We start from the raw sequence: 14,321 nt of genomic DNA, 5'->3' as shown, positions 1-14,321 counted from the left end.
AGAGGGCTTTATGTGTGTTCATTGTATTATTCTATTTTCACACCTCTATTTTTATGTTGAAAAAGCGGTTTTCAGTCACAAAGTCACGTCTGACTCTGCAACCCCATGGACTGCAGCACACCAGGCCTCCCTGTCCATCACCATCTTCCCTCCCTGTCCATCACCATCTTCCGGAGTTCGCCTAAGTTCATGTTCATTGAATCAGTGACGCCATCCAACCATCTCATCTCTTATATACATTTTTATATATTTAAGTCTATAATTATATTTTTTAAAAATCACACCATTTCCATTCTGTTTTTAAGGCAGGTTAGTTTAATTTTATAGAAGAAATACTTTCAAAAGATACAAATGACACAATTAGAACAGAGACAAAAATAGAGATGAATACTGATTATAACTTATTCCCACAACAGAAGGTTACATATTTCGGTGGTGACAGTTAAGTTACCAGATGAATGGAAGACCAAATTCCCTTTTATTTGCTGTAGTGTTCCTAAAGGACCCTGGTGGCAGACTTTGGATTGTTTCTGGACTAAACTGCTGATAAAACAAGGCAGAGGTTTCTTACCACAAGGCACAGTTATGGACAAACTTAAACATAAGAAAATACCCCTTAAGACGATAGGACTTCACTTTTTAGACATGTGGGATATTTTCCAGGGGGTGGCAGTTTTAACCAGTCAGAAGCTGCAAAATCAAGTCACAAAAGAGAAGCCAATGAGGGGACACTGCGTCCTCCTGCCTCCTCAGCTGGCCTCTATCGCTGTCCACCTGCCCCTTCTGGCCACAGACTGCCAAGCAGCAGGAAACCCATCACCTCCCCTCCTTCATCTGCCTGGCTTTTCTTTGCTTTCTTAGGATGGTCCCATTCAGGTGCAAAAGCAGACAGACTCAGGAGGGAGGGAGGGACACACAGAAAGGTGCAAGCAGCGCTCCTGGAAGTGATGTCAAAGCACAGACTGGATCTGTTTCTAGTGAGGCAAAGCAGGGATTTCTTTTTGTTTTCATTAAACTCTGGGGTGGAGAAGCACACCAAACAAAAATCATCAGTCTCGACTGGGCAGTGACATTTATCTGCAAATCCTTGCAGGCTTTCTATACAGGCACAGTGGGTTTCCCTACGTTGCCACTTTGTAGGGCTTGAAAGTAAAAGCTGCTTCAACCCTTCAACCCAGTTAGCACTTCAAGTGGCAATGTGGCTACAGAGCGCCTAGGCAAGGTGGCTGGGACTGCCCCACTTCCGGGGAGCCATGCACCTGAAATGTACATGATTTGCTTTCCACACACCCCAGAGCCTAGCGCCAGCCAATTCGTTAGTCTCAACAGCTGGGAACAGGGAGGGCCTGCCACCATCCTGACCAATTCACTAACGCTGTCTCCTGGCATTTTTGGCAGGCACTGATGTTTTATGCGTCTCTACCTCTGTTGTGGGTATGTATATAGGGAAATAAGCAAAGGAAAAAAAGAAAAAAAAATCAAGACTAGAGGCAGAGATTCATAGCAATAAGTGGCAAGTGTGAAAAAGCATAAAGTTTTCAGCTTTACCACCACTGACAACTTTACTGTCCGTGATAGGTCAATGAAATGCTTTTACAAAATTCATTTTTAATAAATGTGAAAATGAAGGCAGATTATACAAGGGAGTGGTTACAGACTAATGGGAAAAAAGATGCTGCTGATTAAGGGGGGAGGGGAGACATTTTCAAGGGAAGGGCAGAAAGACGGTGTGGGGACGAGGGCGTTTTCTCTTACATTTTGTGTGATTCACCTCGTTTACTTCTCTGAGGCCTCATGAAGGAGAGTGCATTCCATAGATAATAAATACGTAGTAGACAAACTATACCATTTGGCATTTTATGAGGATGGTATAGTTGTATTACGTAAAGAATTTTTTTCCTCATGAGCTAGTTCTAAGATTCCTTAAGAAATATCAGGACAACTCCAGTATGGGGCGGGGGCCATCTGATTGAAAGCAAATGCTCTCCTGTGAGCCACTTGCTGGCTAGATATGGCTCCCACAGAAGTCTGCTTCCTCAAAAAAGCGCCTTGGAAGGTTCTCATGTCCGTGCTGTGACGGCTCCATCCATCAGCGGATCCACTGACTCGCTGAAAATGCACCTTCCTTCTCTTTTCATTTTCCTGCAAGCAGAGCAGAAGCTCCACCACTGCCCTCTTTGTTGGGTCTCAGTCTCAACTGGATAGGGCGGACTAGAAAGGCAGAGGCCGGGGGAGGGCGGGCTGTGTGGCTGCCGCCAGGGGCTCTAGGACCGCCTTCAGACCTGGGGCCACAGGGACACTAGGTGCCCGCAGGGCACCAGGCACTGACTTACGATTGAGCCCCTGCGTTGGCACCTGACTGAGCCCCTGCGGTGGCATCTTAAGGGAACACAAAGGGTGCCAAAGTGTACGATGTACGTGATAAATGCATGGAGGAAGAGGATTCAGCACAGTGTTTGCATTTCGGGTGTCAGACACAAAACCGGCCCCAAGTTCCATTCTACCGCGTGACAAATACTGAAGAACAAAATTCAGTCTTAAAATACATCTTAAAGTCAGTATTTTCCTTCAAGGAAAAAAAAGTACTATAAATAAATTACAATACAGTGAATTTGCCTGAACTCACTTCGTTTCTGTCTTCCAGCCTTTAAGTCAAATAAAACAGCGTTAAAAACTGTACACTCTTAACATGATAATTGTCTCTTATAAAATAACCTGTCTTCAGAGATGTCAATTTCACAACAAGGAAAAACCAAGCCCTGTTGCCGTCACTATTACAAAATATATATGTATAGATATATGTGTTTTGTTTTTTTTTACAAAATGTGTATATTAATAGCTTTGCACAAATATTTTAAAGACAAATTTAGCTAGCCTAAGAACTTCATTAAAATATAACAGGCAGATAAATACTTCATGTGTACAAAGCACTACATCAAACATCATCGGCAGGCAGAGGAGGTACGTTAATCCTTGGTCTTGTAAAAAATGCTATCTTCTCCCTGGGATTGGAAAGAATAACAGGTTAGGGGTTGACGGAAATCCAACAAAATCTGGCAAGAGCATCTGCTATCAATGAGAGCTTTTCTTACTGAGAGAATGCACTGAATTTCAATTCCCAAGAGCACATCTGTTTGTATATAGATTCTCTAAATCTTTTTGCGCCGCCCTCCCAATTTTAATAGAGGTTACAAAGCCCCAAGGGTTTTTCTTCAGTAACTAGAATGGTGCCTGGTATATGGAGATGCTCAGTAAATTTTTTCTGTATGAATAAATGAAAAACTATACAAGTTCTAAATCCTAATTGACTACTCTTACATGAAAGGTCCAGAACAGGCAAACCCACAGAGGCAGAAAGGAGAATGGTGGTGGCCAGGAGCTGATGGGAGGCTGGGATGGGGAATGACTGCTTAATGGGTCAGGGTTTTCCTTCTAGGGTGATGGAAATGCTTTCAAACTGGACACATTGTGACTGTACTAAATGGCATGGAACTGTTCACTTTAAAGCGGTTAATTTTATGTTATGTGAATTTCACCTCGGCTTTGTAAAAAGCCAAACACAAAAGAAAATGGATATAACTAGGTAATTTTCCTCACATAAAAAAATAAAAACAGGGAAAGCTAGTCTATGCTATTCAAATCCAAGACAGTGGTTATTCTGGCATGGAAAATCTGGAAATGCTAATAACATTTGATTATTGCTGTGTAGTGTTTATGACAATTCACTGATACATTTCACATGTAGGATATGCAGGCTTCCCTAAATGTCTATTATGATTCAATCAAAAACTAAAAAGGCAAAGGTGATATGCGTATGTATCTAAATGTGAATCACTGTGTAGTTTACAACAGCAAACATCTGGAAAGAAGCAGGGGATAAACTGTTTAGAAGTAAATTATATCTATTAGATGAGAGATTACTACCAAAAAAGGTAACAGATGATGCAGCAATAGGGGATATTTTACTTTAAAAAAGAGCTAAATGCAAACTCCAATGCACAGTATGATTACAAGTAGCTGAAAAAAAACAGTGCTTGGGGTAAAAAAGAAGATCAAAAGAGAACTGCACAATGCTAACAGCAGTGAAGATTTCTGCTTTGTTCTCGACCTCCTGCGGGTCTTTTTCAATACTTAACTTGACTTTTTAAAACGACAAAGGGCTGACAGTAAAAAAAAGCCTGCGGGAAAGTGAGGCCCGGGCTTCTCCTCACCTGAACGTCTGCACTTGGATGGGCTCTTTGAGGTTCTGCCCACGCAGCTGGCACACCCCCTTAGAAGCCTTCTTCAGCATCTTCTCGGCTGCCTGTTCTTGATGGAAGTCAAGTTTGGTTTGTCTCGTCTGGAACAGCAACCAGCAACGCGGAGTCAACGAGAAGAACGCCGGAAGCCCACACTAGCTCCGGTGCGGGAGGGGCACCGGGAGGGGGAGAAAGTCCCGCCCGCCGGCCCGCCCCCCTCGCCCCGCCCAGGGCGCCCGCTCACCTGCCGCTCGGCCTCCCGCAGCAGGCTCCGGAAGCGCTCGTCTCGCAGCAGCCAGGCTGGCAGGTCGGTGTGGCCGCGGAGCTGGGCATCCTCCAGGCGCTGGCGCAGCTCGCGCAGGGCGCACAGCTCCTCGTTCAGCTGCCGCTGCCGCGTCCGCGACGCCTGGAGGTCCAGCTCCAGGTCTAGGGATGTGCGTGCTGCCAGTGCCGCCAGGGAGGACCTGCAGGGCTGCAGTCCAGGGAAGTTGAGCACCCCACCTCACCCCCACTCCCCACCCCCCGCGCCCTGCCAGCAGCTTCTTACCCTGGCCTGTCCCCATCTCCCGTCCCCTACTCCAGGGAAGGGGTCGCTGGAGGGGTATTTCTCAACACAACATCCATGTGGGCGACTGGGGTTCAAACCCATGTCCAAGAGCAAGCCAGTGACAGCCAACTGTCCGGTGGAAGGACCACCTTAGGTTTTGGCCCAAGTGCACAGAAATATACCCTCTCACATGGGGCAGGCAGGAGTCATCTTTCTCAAGTGATATTTGACAATATAAGTGAAAGTTAACGTGACATGAGCTTTCTTTGTTCTGACATTTGATTTTGACTTGCATTTGAAAGGCACAGGCAATGTTGTGTAGAAAGGTTTATGAGAGGAAAAAATTCTAAATAGCTAACAAGAGAAAGGGCTTTCCTGGTGGCTCAGACGGTAAAGAATCTGCCTGTAAAAGGGGAGACTCTGATTTGATCCCTTGGTCGGGAATATCCCCTGGAGAAGGGAATGGCTACCCACTCCAGTATTCTTGCCTGGGAAATTCCATGGAGAAGAGCCTGGTGGGCTACAGTCCATGAGGTTGCAAAGAGGTGACGACCACTAAGCAACTAACACTTTCACTTAACAAGAGAAAAGTGATCAAATACATTATGAGGCCAGCAGAGAACACAACCATTGAAAAAGATGAAACCTATACCAACATGGCAAAATCTTAATGATCTACTGTGTAAGGGAGAAAAAAAGCATGAAATAAACCATGTGAGGGCTTTCTGTTTAAACACACACACAATGTCAAAAAAAGTTCCTTCCCAGGGAATTCCCAGATGGTCCAGTGGTTAGGGCACCCCCCTCTCCCTCAGGTTCAATTCCTGCTGGAGAACCTAAGACTGCAAGCCACATGATGTGGCCAAACAACAAAAAACGTTCTTCCCTGTATAAGCCTGAAGTAATAAGCAAGTCTGCTGTTTTTAAGTTCTGAGAAAAGAATTTTGTACATGGAGTTGAGAGCAGTACTTCCCACTGCATGGCAAACAACCCTGGGGAAGGCAGTTAGTGCAACAAAATCACAAATCCATGAGCCTATCAACGTTCTTCAGAGGACTGAACCACTGTATGTGTTTTACATACTCATAACACTATTTTGCACATATGCAGAAGTTAAACGCAAATATAAGTGACTTGATAAATACAAATTCATGTAAAAGCACTGCTGAATTCATAACAGAGTTCTTAACCAGGAGTGACTTAGCCACTCAGGGGACACTTGGCAACATCTGGGGATATTCTTGTTTGTCACAACTGGCGGTGGGGGGAGGCGCATGCTACTGCCAACGAGTGGGTTCAAGGCCAGAGATGGAGCTCAGCTTCCCACAGTGCACAGGACGCCCCCACGACAAAGAATGATCTAGGCCAAAATGCCAACAGCGTTGCTGTTGACAAATATGTTTGTAGCTGAATTATGTATTTTCTTATCATTCTCAGCCAACAGCTACTCTAAACGAAACCACCACAAGGAGATCTGGGAATTTATTTTTCTTTAAAAGAATCCTTCCCCAGGAAAGTAAGGGAACCACTAACTTACAAACTAAAAGTAGCAAAACTTTGTACACTGGTGTGATGTAGGGAAAAAAACTTGGTTATATAAGGATATGAAAGAAACAGTCTTATGTAGAAGAATGCTCCACATTGAAAGCCTCAAATTTTCTAAACTGTATATACTTGCTTTTCAAAAAAGAAAAAAAAATCTGATATAGGATGGCTGATTGTTTACACTATATTTTAAAATGTAAAGATCATGTATTATCTTTGATTATGACATTATCTTGGGAAACATAAATATTGGTAACATGTTAGCTTTATATACAGTTTTAAGAAATTACATCTAAGTAAAGAAGGAAATAAATATATTGCCTTTCAAATAATATAGCTAAAATATTACCTTGTCAGGCTTGTAGAAATAGCTCCCAGGGTACATATAGACTACACATTAGTCTGCGTGGGCACATACCTGCTTATAGCGAAGGGTCCGTCTTTCCAGAGTGTTTCGCACAAAGGGGGACTTCCGAGGCAGTGTGGAACTGTCACTGTCACTACGATAAAGCTGCATCAAAAAGACGAAGGTTCAGAAACACTTCCTTAAGAATTCACATGCATCATCTGTGTACTCTGAATTGGATTACTCTGTTTCTCCTGCAGGTACTCACACACCCTTAAGGCTTTTAGAGTTTTTACCAGGACTCTGGGTATCACTTAAAAGAAAACCTACACAAGAGTTTCAAGCAAAACAAAGGCAGAGCGAATAAGCGGACCAACCCTCATCCCCATTCCTCCCTTGCGTCCATCAGCCAAACCAGGTGAGGTTTCCAGGCTGATCCAGCAACACAATTTCCATCTTATCAGTGCCAGCTGCCACTTGATATGGTGGGACGCTCATGAAAGCCTGCGCTGTCCTCAGTGTTTTTCACTTTTTTATCAATCATTCTTGTCTGCTGTGTTTCTAGCTTTGGCAAGAGCTGGAAAGAACGGCGTTCCAGGAAAGAGCCCTGTTCCTGGCAGGAGGACAAGTGCACAAGACTAACACCCACTCTGCTCACCAAGGGAAAAGGCCCACTTTTAAAAAGAAAAATAAATAATGCCAGCTTCATGGGAGCCAAGACAGCCTGTATTTTATTTGGCTGTGGGTTCTTGTTTTGGGATCAGTGTATATCTGCGTGAAAGCAAAGTCCTTGCCTTCATGGCCTTATTTTCCACAGAGTTAGATTTGCTTGGGGCAAAGTGGGGAGATGAGACCAACATCGATTTCCTACTCACCCATGCATGGTGTTCCTTTAGTGGTATCATTTGTGATAAGAGATATGTCTTTTAGTATAAATAAAAAAACAAATAAAGGGGACATAAAGAAAACTTGTAGACAGGTGGCAAGGAATCCCAACTTACTCTGCAAACATACTGGCTTCGTGCTCCAGGAGAGAAAGTCTGAGAACGGACAATGGTGCTGCTCCGAACAAAGGGTGAGCCGCGGGCCCTGCGGCTGGGCCTCTCCTTCCGAAGACTCGCTACCTCTTCGGGGAAGAGATCTTCTGTGTTGGTCTCCTTGTCAACCTAGATACAATTTATTACCATGACTTTTGCTAGGACATAAGCAATCAACTCCATGTGACCCACTCTTCTGTCCTCCACATGGACTTCTACGTGGCATTTCACACTTAACACGTCCAGAATTTCTGATATTCCCTCGGCCAAGCATCTCAACCTAACTAGTTTGTTCAAGCAAAAAAAGTTTTCGTGTCATTCTGGACTCAGCTCTCTTTCATACACCCTGTATCTGGTCCAAGATCAAGTCCTGTTGGCTCTGTGTTCAAGATTAAGCATGTTGTGACCTCTTGTCATTGACTCTCCATCTGGGTCACCATCATGTTCTGCCTGCTTAGTGCAGGCTTCTCACCTGGCTCCCTGATTCCACACCTCGCTCTTCTCTTCAAATGCTTCTCAACACAGTGCCAGAGACATCCTGATAAAATTGAAGTAGGACCCTGTGATTCCACTCCTAGGTGTATACCCTAAAGACCTGAAAACAGGTGTTCAAATATTTGCACACAGATGGGTTCACAGCAGCCTTATTCAAACAGGTGAAAGGTGGAAGGAGTCCAAACCTCCATGGACGGATGAGTAGATAAAAAAAAATGCCCTGTACTCATACAAGGGATGAGAAGGAGGGAAGTGCTGACAGACAACGACAGTGTGCTGGGCCTTGAAAACATCAGGCTGAGTGAAAGAAGCCAGTCACAAGACGCCGTGTACTGTACGATGACATTCATTCATTCATTCATTCATTTTTACTGAAGTATAACTGGCTTACATTGTTATATTAGCTTCAGGTGTTCAAGATAGTGATTCTGTATTTTTATACATTACAAAATGATCACCATAATAAGTCTAGTTACCATCTGCCATGTTACAGTTGATACAATATTACTGACCATATGATTTCCTTATTTTATAATCTCCCTTATTTCCCTCATCCTTGCACCTCCCCCCATCCTCCACCCTGGCAACCACCAGTTTATTCTCCGTATCTATGAATCTGTTGTTGTTTTGTTATGGTTGTTCATTTGTTCAGCTTTTTTAGATGCCACATATAAGTGGCCCATAGAAGGGGAAGAAGTAGAAGCAGTGACAGATTTTATATTCTTGGGCTCCAAAATCACTGCAGATGGTGACTGCAGACATGAAATTAAAAGACACTTGCTCCTTGGAAGAAAAGCTACAACAAACCTAGACAATGTATTGAAAAGCAGAGACATCACTTTGCTGACAAAGGTCTATATAGTCAAAGCTACGGTTTTTCCAGTAGTCATGTACACATGTGAGAGCTGGACCATAAAGAAGGCTGAGTGCTGAAGAACTGATGCTTTCAAACTGTGGTGCTGGAGAAGACTCTTGAGAGTCCCTTGGACTGCAAGGAGATCAAACCAGTCAGTTTTAAAGAAAATCAACCCTGAATATTCATTGGAAGGACTGATGCTGAACCTGAAGCTTCAATACTTTGGCCACCTGATGAGAAGAACTGACTCATTGGAAAAAACGCTGATGCTGGGACAGATTGAAAGCAAAAAGAGAAAAGGATGGTAAAGGATGAGATGGTTGGATGTCTCACTGACTCAATGGACATGTATTTGAGCAAATTCCAGGAGATAGTGAAGGAAAGGAGAGCCTGGTGTGCTGTAGTCCATGGGGTTGCAAAAAGTTGGACACGACTTAGTGACTGAACAAGTGAAATCATGCAGTATATGTCTTTCTCTGTCTGATTGCTCCATTTAGCATGATAATCTCTAGGTCCATCTATGCTGTTGCAAATGACAAGATTCCCTTCTTCTTTACAGCTAATATTTAATTTCACACACACACACCACATTTTCTTTACCCATTTATTGATGGGCATTTAGGTTGTTTCTGTATCTTGGTTATTATAAATCATCCTGCAATAAACATATGAGTGCATGTATCTTTTCTATTAGCATTTTTGTTTTCTTCAGAAAAATATCCAGAAATGGAATGGCTAGGTGTATGGTAGTTCTATTTTTAATTTTTTGAAGAATCTCCATACTATTTTCCACAGTGTTCACACCAACTTACATTCCCACCAACAATGCACAAGGGTTCCCTTTTTTCTACATCCTCTCCAACGTTTATCTGTTGTCTTTGATGACAGTCCTTCTTACAGGTACATGGTGATATCTCATTGTGGTTCTGATTTACATTTCCCTAATGAAAAGCAGAGACATTACTTTGCCAACAAAGGTCCGTCTAGTCAAGGCTATGGTTTTTCCTATGGTCATGTATGGATGTGAGAGTTGGACTGTGAAGAAGGCTGAGCGCTGAAGAATTGATGCTTTTGAACTGTGGTGTTGGAGAAGACTCTTGAGAGTCCCTTGGACTGCAAGGAGATCCAACCAGTCCATTCTGAAGGAGATAAGCCCTGGGATTTCTTTGGAAGGAATGATGCTAAAGCTGAAACTCCAGTACTTTGGCCACCTCATGTGAAGAGTTGACTCATTGGAAAAGACTCTGATGCTGGGAGGGATTGGGGGCAGGAGGAGAAGGGGACATCAGAGGATGAGATGGCTGGATGGCATCACTGACTCGATGGATGTGAGTCTGAGTGAACTCCGGGAGTTGGTGATGGACAGGGAGGCCTGGCGTGCTGCAATTCATGGGGTCGCAAAGAGTCGGACACGACTGAGCGACTGAACTGAACTGAACGATTAGTGATGTTGAGCATCTTTTCATATGTCTGTTGGCCATCTGAACGTCTTCTCTGGAAAAATGTCAATTCAAGTCTTCTGCCCAGTTTTTAATCAGGTTGGTTGTTTTATTGATGTTGAGTTGTCATGAGTTCTTTGTGTATTTTGGATATTAACCCCTTGTCAGCTATAATGTTTGCAACTATCTTCTCCCATTCAGTAGGCTGTCTGTTTTCCTTATAGGCTTCTTCACTTGGCAAAAATTTTTAGTTTGATAAAGTCTCATTTGTTTATTGTTTTTATTTATCTTGCCTGAGGAGAGAAATCCTAAACTATAATGCATTGCTAAGATTAAAGTCCAAGAGCATACTACCTATGCTTTCCTCTAGGAATTTTATAGTTTCAGACCTTACATATAAGTCTTTAATCCATTTAAAAATGGAATGAGAAAGTAATCCATTTTCCCCAACACCACTTACTGAAGAGGCTGTCTTTTCTCCAGTGTATTTCCTTGCTTCCTTCCTCACAGATTAGTTAACCATATAAGTGTGGGTTTATTTCTGGGCTTTATAATCTGTTCCATTCATCTATGTGTATTTTTTTGTGCCAGTACCATACTGTTTTGCTTTCTATAGCTTTGTAGTATAGTTTGAAATCAGAGACCATGGTACCTCCAGCTCTATTCTTCTTTCTCATGGTTTGTAAAAAAACATAAAATTTACATTTTTTAGTGCACAGTTCAGTAGTATTAAATGTATTTATATTATTGTGAAAGAGACCTCCAGAACTTTTTCATCTTCCCAAACTGAACTCTGCCACCATTAAACAACAATTTCCCCATCTCTAGCCCATGGTAACCACCATTCTACTTCCTGTCTCTATAAATTTAATTACTAAATTTAGGAATCTCATATAAGTATAATCATATAGTACTCATTCTTTTGTGACTGGCTCATTTCACTCAGCACAGTGTCTTCGAGTTTCATTCATGTGGTAGCATGTGACATGACTACCTTCCTTTTTAAAGGTAACATTCCATTGTACATATATGTCACATTTTCCTTATCCATTCATCTGTGGATGGACGTGTAGGTTGCTTCCACCTCCTGGCTACTGTGAATAATACTGCTATGAACATGGATATACATGTATCTCTTGGAGACTTTCTTTCAATTCTTTAGGATGTACATCCAGAAGTGGAATTGCTGGATCAGATGATAATTCTATCTTTAATTTCCTGAGGAACCTCTACACTGTTTTCTATAGTGGCTGCACCATTTTACAGTCCTGATCTTTGAAGATACCAATTTACATTTCTAAATGTACCCCTTTCTAAAATGAGAAATCTTTCTAAAAATGCAAGCCCTGCTTCCCTATCATTTCATCCTTCAGTAGCCCTTTTGACTACCTCCATTGCTGCTGAGTTGTACTGATTTACCCTGTCTGTTGCCCACAGGGCAGGACTTGCCATCTGTTTCTTTGCTGCTGCATCTGCAATGCCTAGCAGCTACCACGAGCACAGGCTGAGAGAGAATGCAAATGTGGTTGAAGAACTAGCGACTGAGGAATCCAGGTGAAGGAGTTAAAAGTATCTACTGTACTATTCTAGCAGCTTCTCTATAGATTCAAAGTGCTTCAAAATGAAAAGTTGCGGGAGGAAGAGACATTAAGCAAGCCACTCCCCTGACTTGGACCAATGCTTGTAAAGGTCTGAGAAAGCTGGATGCTGGCAATGACTGGTAGCTATGCCCAGAGCATCTCCTCCTGAGGCACTGTTCTTAATGTCACAAATGGAAAATAACTACAAGTGTCCAAAACCATAGGGACCCATGAAATATCCCAAGCCACACATGACCCTGAAGATGGGAATGGGTCATCATCAGATGGCTCATGAATGAGTAAAAATCCAACCTTTTTAGTTTAAAGAAGACAAATGTTTCCATAGGACTTGCTGTTTACAGATGCAAGGGCATTTGCTTGGCTTCCCTCATGTGGGATACACACTCCCCCATCCAGGGCAGTGCCCGGTACTGTCACGCAAAACATTAAGGGATCCATCATATCCCTTGACCTTTTCTACTTACCTTAAGAGCTGGAGGCTGAAGTTTCTCGGGGCTGTAAGGATCTGCCTGGCCAGCAAACGTGTGTCCATGGATGGAGTCAACACCAACGCAGCAGGGCTCTGGGTGCGGGGGGCTGGTCTGGGCACAGCTGCTACAGCCACTGTCTACCGAGTCTGCCTGCCAACTCCTGCAGGTGGACATGGCAAAAGCCCTCAAAATGTTCATCAAGGACTGAGTTCACTGCTGCACTTAGAGCACTGTAGCAGAGATGCTCAATATTTGCTTCTGATGACTGAAGATGGGTACTTTTCTCATAAAGTGAAAGGCATTTAGGTTCTCTAGGGAAGACAGAGTGCTATGAGGCCTTTCATCTAGAGGGTCTGTCTGTCTGTCTCGCCCAGTTGCAGTCATTGAAGATGCCAGGACCCTGGGACCACCTCTCTGAGTCCTCTCAGCTTCCTGCCCATCCCTGAGCCCACCTCTCTGCCGTGCACTTTCCCTCCCGAAAATAAACTCCTTTTGAAAATAAACCCTGAGAAAGCTATTAGGAAGAAGTAGCAAGCTTTGGAAACATGCTCTTTATGGAAAAACGTGGAAGTAAAGCAATAAGAAAGTGCCTCCGGAAAGGATCTGCCAGAAAGCGATATACTCATGGTGCCGCTCCTCTGAGTGATTCCTCTACTAAAGACACATCTGCCCTAGTCAAGCATTTGCCCACAGGCAGCTCTGGGTAAGATGTAAAGGGGCATCACATGATTCTATTTAAATGAAATGCCCAGAACAAGCAAATCCTTGGAGATGGCATGGAGATGGGCAGTGGCCAGGGGCTGAGAGGACTGCTAATGGGGATGGGGTTTCCTTTTGGCAGGATGAAAATGCTCTAAAGTTGCCTGTGGCTTTGGGGGCATAATTGTGTGCCTGTATTAAAATCCACCGAACTGTGTACACTTAAAGGGGTGACTGTATGGTAGGGAGATTGAAATGTGAAAGTCAAAGTCACTTAGTCATGTCTGACTCTTTGAGATCCTATGGACTGTAGCCCACCAGGCTCCTCTGTCCATGAGGATTCTTCAAGCAAGAATACTGGAGTGGGTAGCCATTCTCTTCTCCAGGCAATCTTCCTGACCTAGGGAATGAACCTGGGTCCCTTGCATTGCTGGCAGATTCTTTACTGTCTGAGCCACCAGGGAAGCCCTGGTAGGGAGACTGTGTCCCAGTAAAGCAGTTAATAAAGAAAAAAAACAGAATTTTAAAGATCTATCATATCCAATCTTGGCAGAGGGAGCCCTCAACAGTTCCCTCACTTTAAGAAAATTCAGGAATAGGAAGAAAGGTGAAAAGCCTGTGCCTACAGCTAGAGTCAAAATATGGCCAAACAAACAAACAAACAAAAATATGGCCTTCATGAAAACAACCACACGACCCCCTCATGAGAATCCCAACTTCTGCGCAAAGGTATCCAAGAGTCGCCCAGCACATTCTACAGAAACTAACCTGTAGCTGCTTCACTCCAGGAAGATGAGCTGCGTCTTTCTCAGGGGCTGCCGGCCACACTCACCTCTCAGACACGGCCTCAGCCTGCTCCTCCTTGCGTTCCATCTCCAGGATCTCCTCCTCTGTGTACTCCAGCTTCACGCGCTCCTCGGCCAGCTCTCTCTCTACTGCCTGCAGCTGCGCTGTGGTTCTCGCCAGCAGCACCGTCACTGCGTCCTGCAGGACGAAAGGGATGACTCTGAGAAGCAACTGAGGCCAGTGGTGTGTGGTGGCAAAACGG

At 43.7% G+C, this 14,321-nt stretch overlaps 1 protein-coding gene across 2 annotated transcripts in view; it reads right to left on the bottom strand.

Moving 5' to 3' along the window:
• Window positions 1–292: 292 nt before the first annotated feature.
• Window positions 293–14,321, bottom strand: part of WWC3 (WWC family member 3) — a 109,688-nt gene continuing 95,659 nt past the window's right edge. For both annotated transcript variants that reach the window (XM_027533344.1, XM_027533345.1), the window contains 7 exons: window positions 14,106–14,257; window positions 12,569–12,734; window positions 7,678–7,842; window positions 6,749–6,841; window positions 4,483–4,710; window positions 4,212–4,339; window positions 293–3,002 (listed from right to left, as the gene is read on the bottom strand). In XM_027533344.1, the coding sequence (XP_027389145.1) occupies window positions 2,936–3,002; window positions 4,212–4,339; window positions 4,483–4,710; window positions 6,749–6,841; window positions 7,678–7,842; window positions 12,569–12,734; window positions 14,106–14,257 (999 nt within the window). In that variant the 3' untranslated portion in view covers window positions 293–2,935. The remainder of the gene's footprint in view (window positions 3,003–4,211; window positions 4,340–4,482; window positions 4,711–6,748; window positions 6,842–7,677; window positions 7,843–12,568; window positions 12,735–14,105; window positions 14,258–14,321) is intronic.

This window comes from Bos indicus x Bos taurus, chromosome X (assembly GCF_003369695.1).
Source record: "Bos indicus x Bos taurus breed Angus x Brahman F1 hybrid chromosome X, Bos_hybrid_MaternalHap_v2.0, whole genome shotgun sequence".
Lineage (NCBI taxonomy): Eukaryota > Metazoa > Chordata > Mammalia > Artiodactyla > Bovidae > Bos > Bos indicus x Bos taurus.
This window is presented reverse-complemented; position numbering and strand designations above follow the sequence as displayed.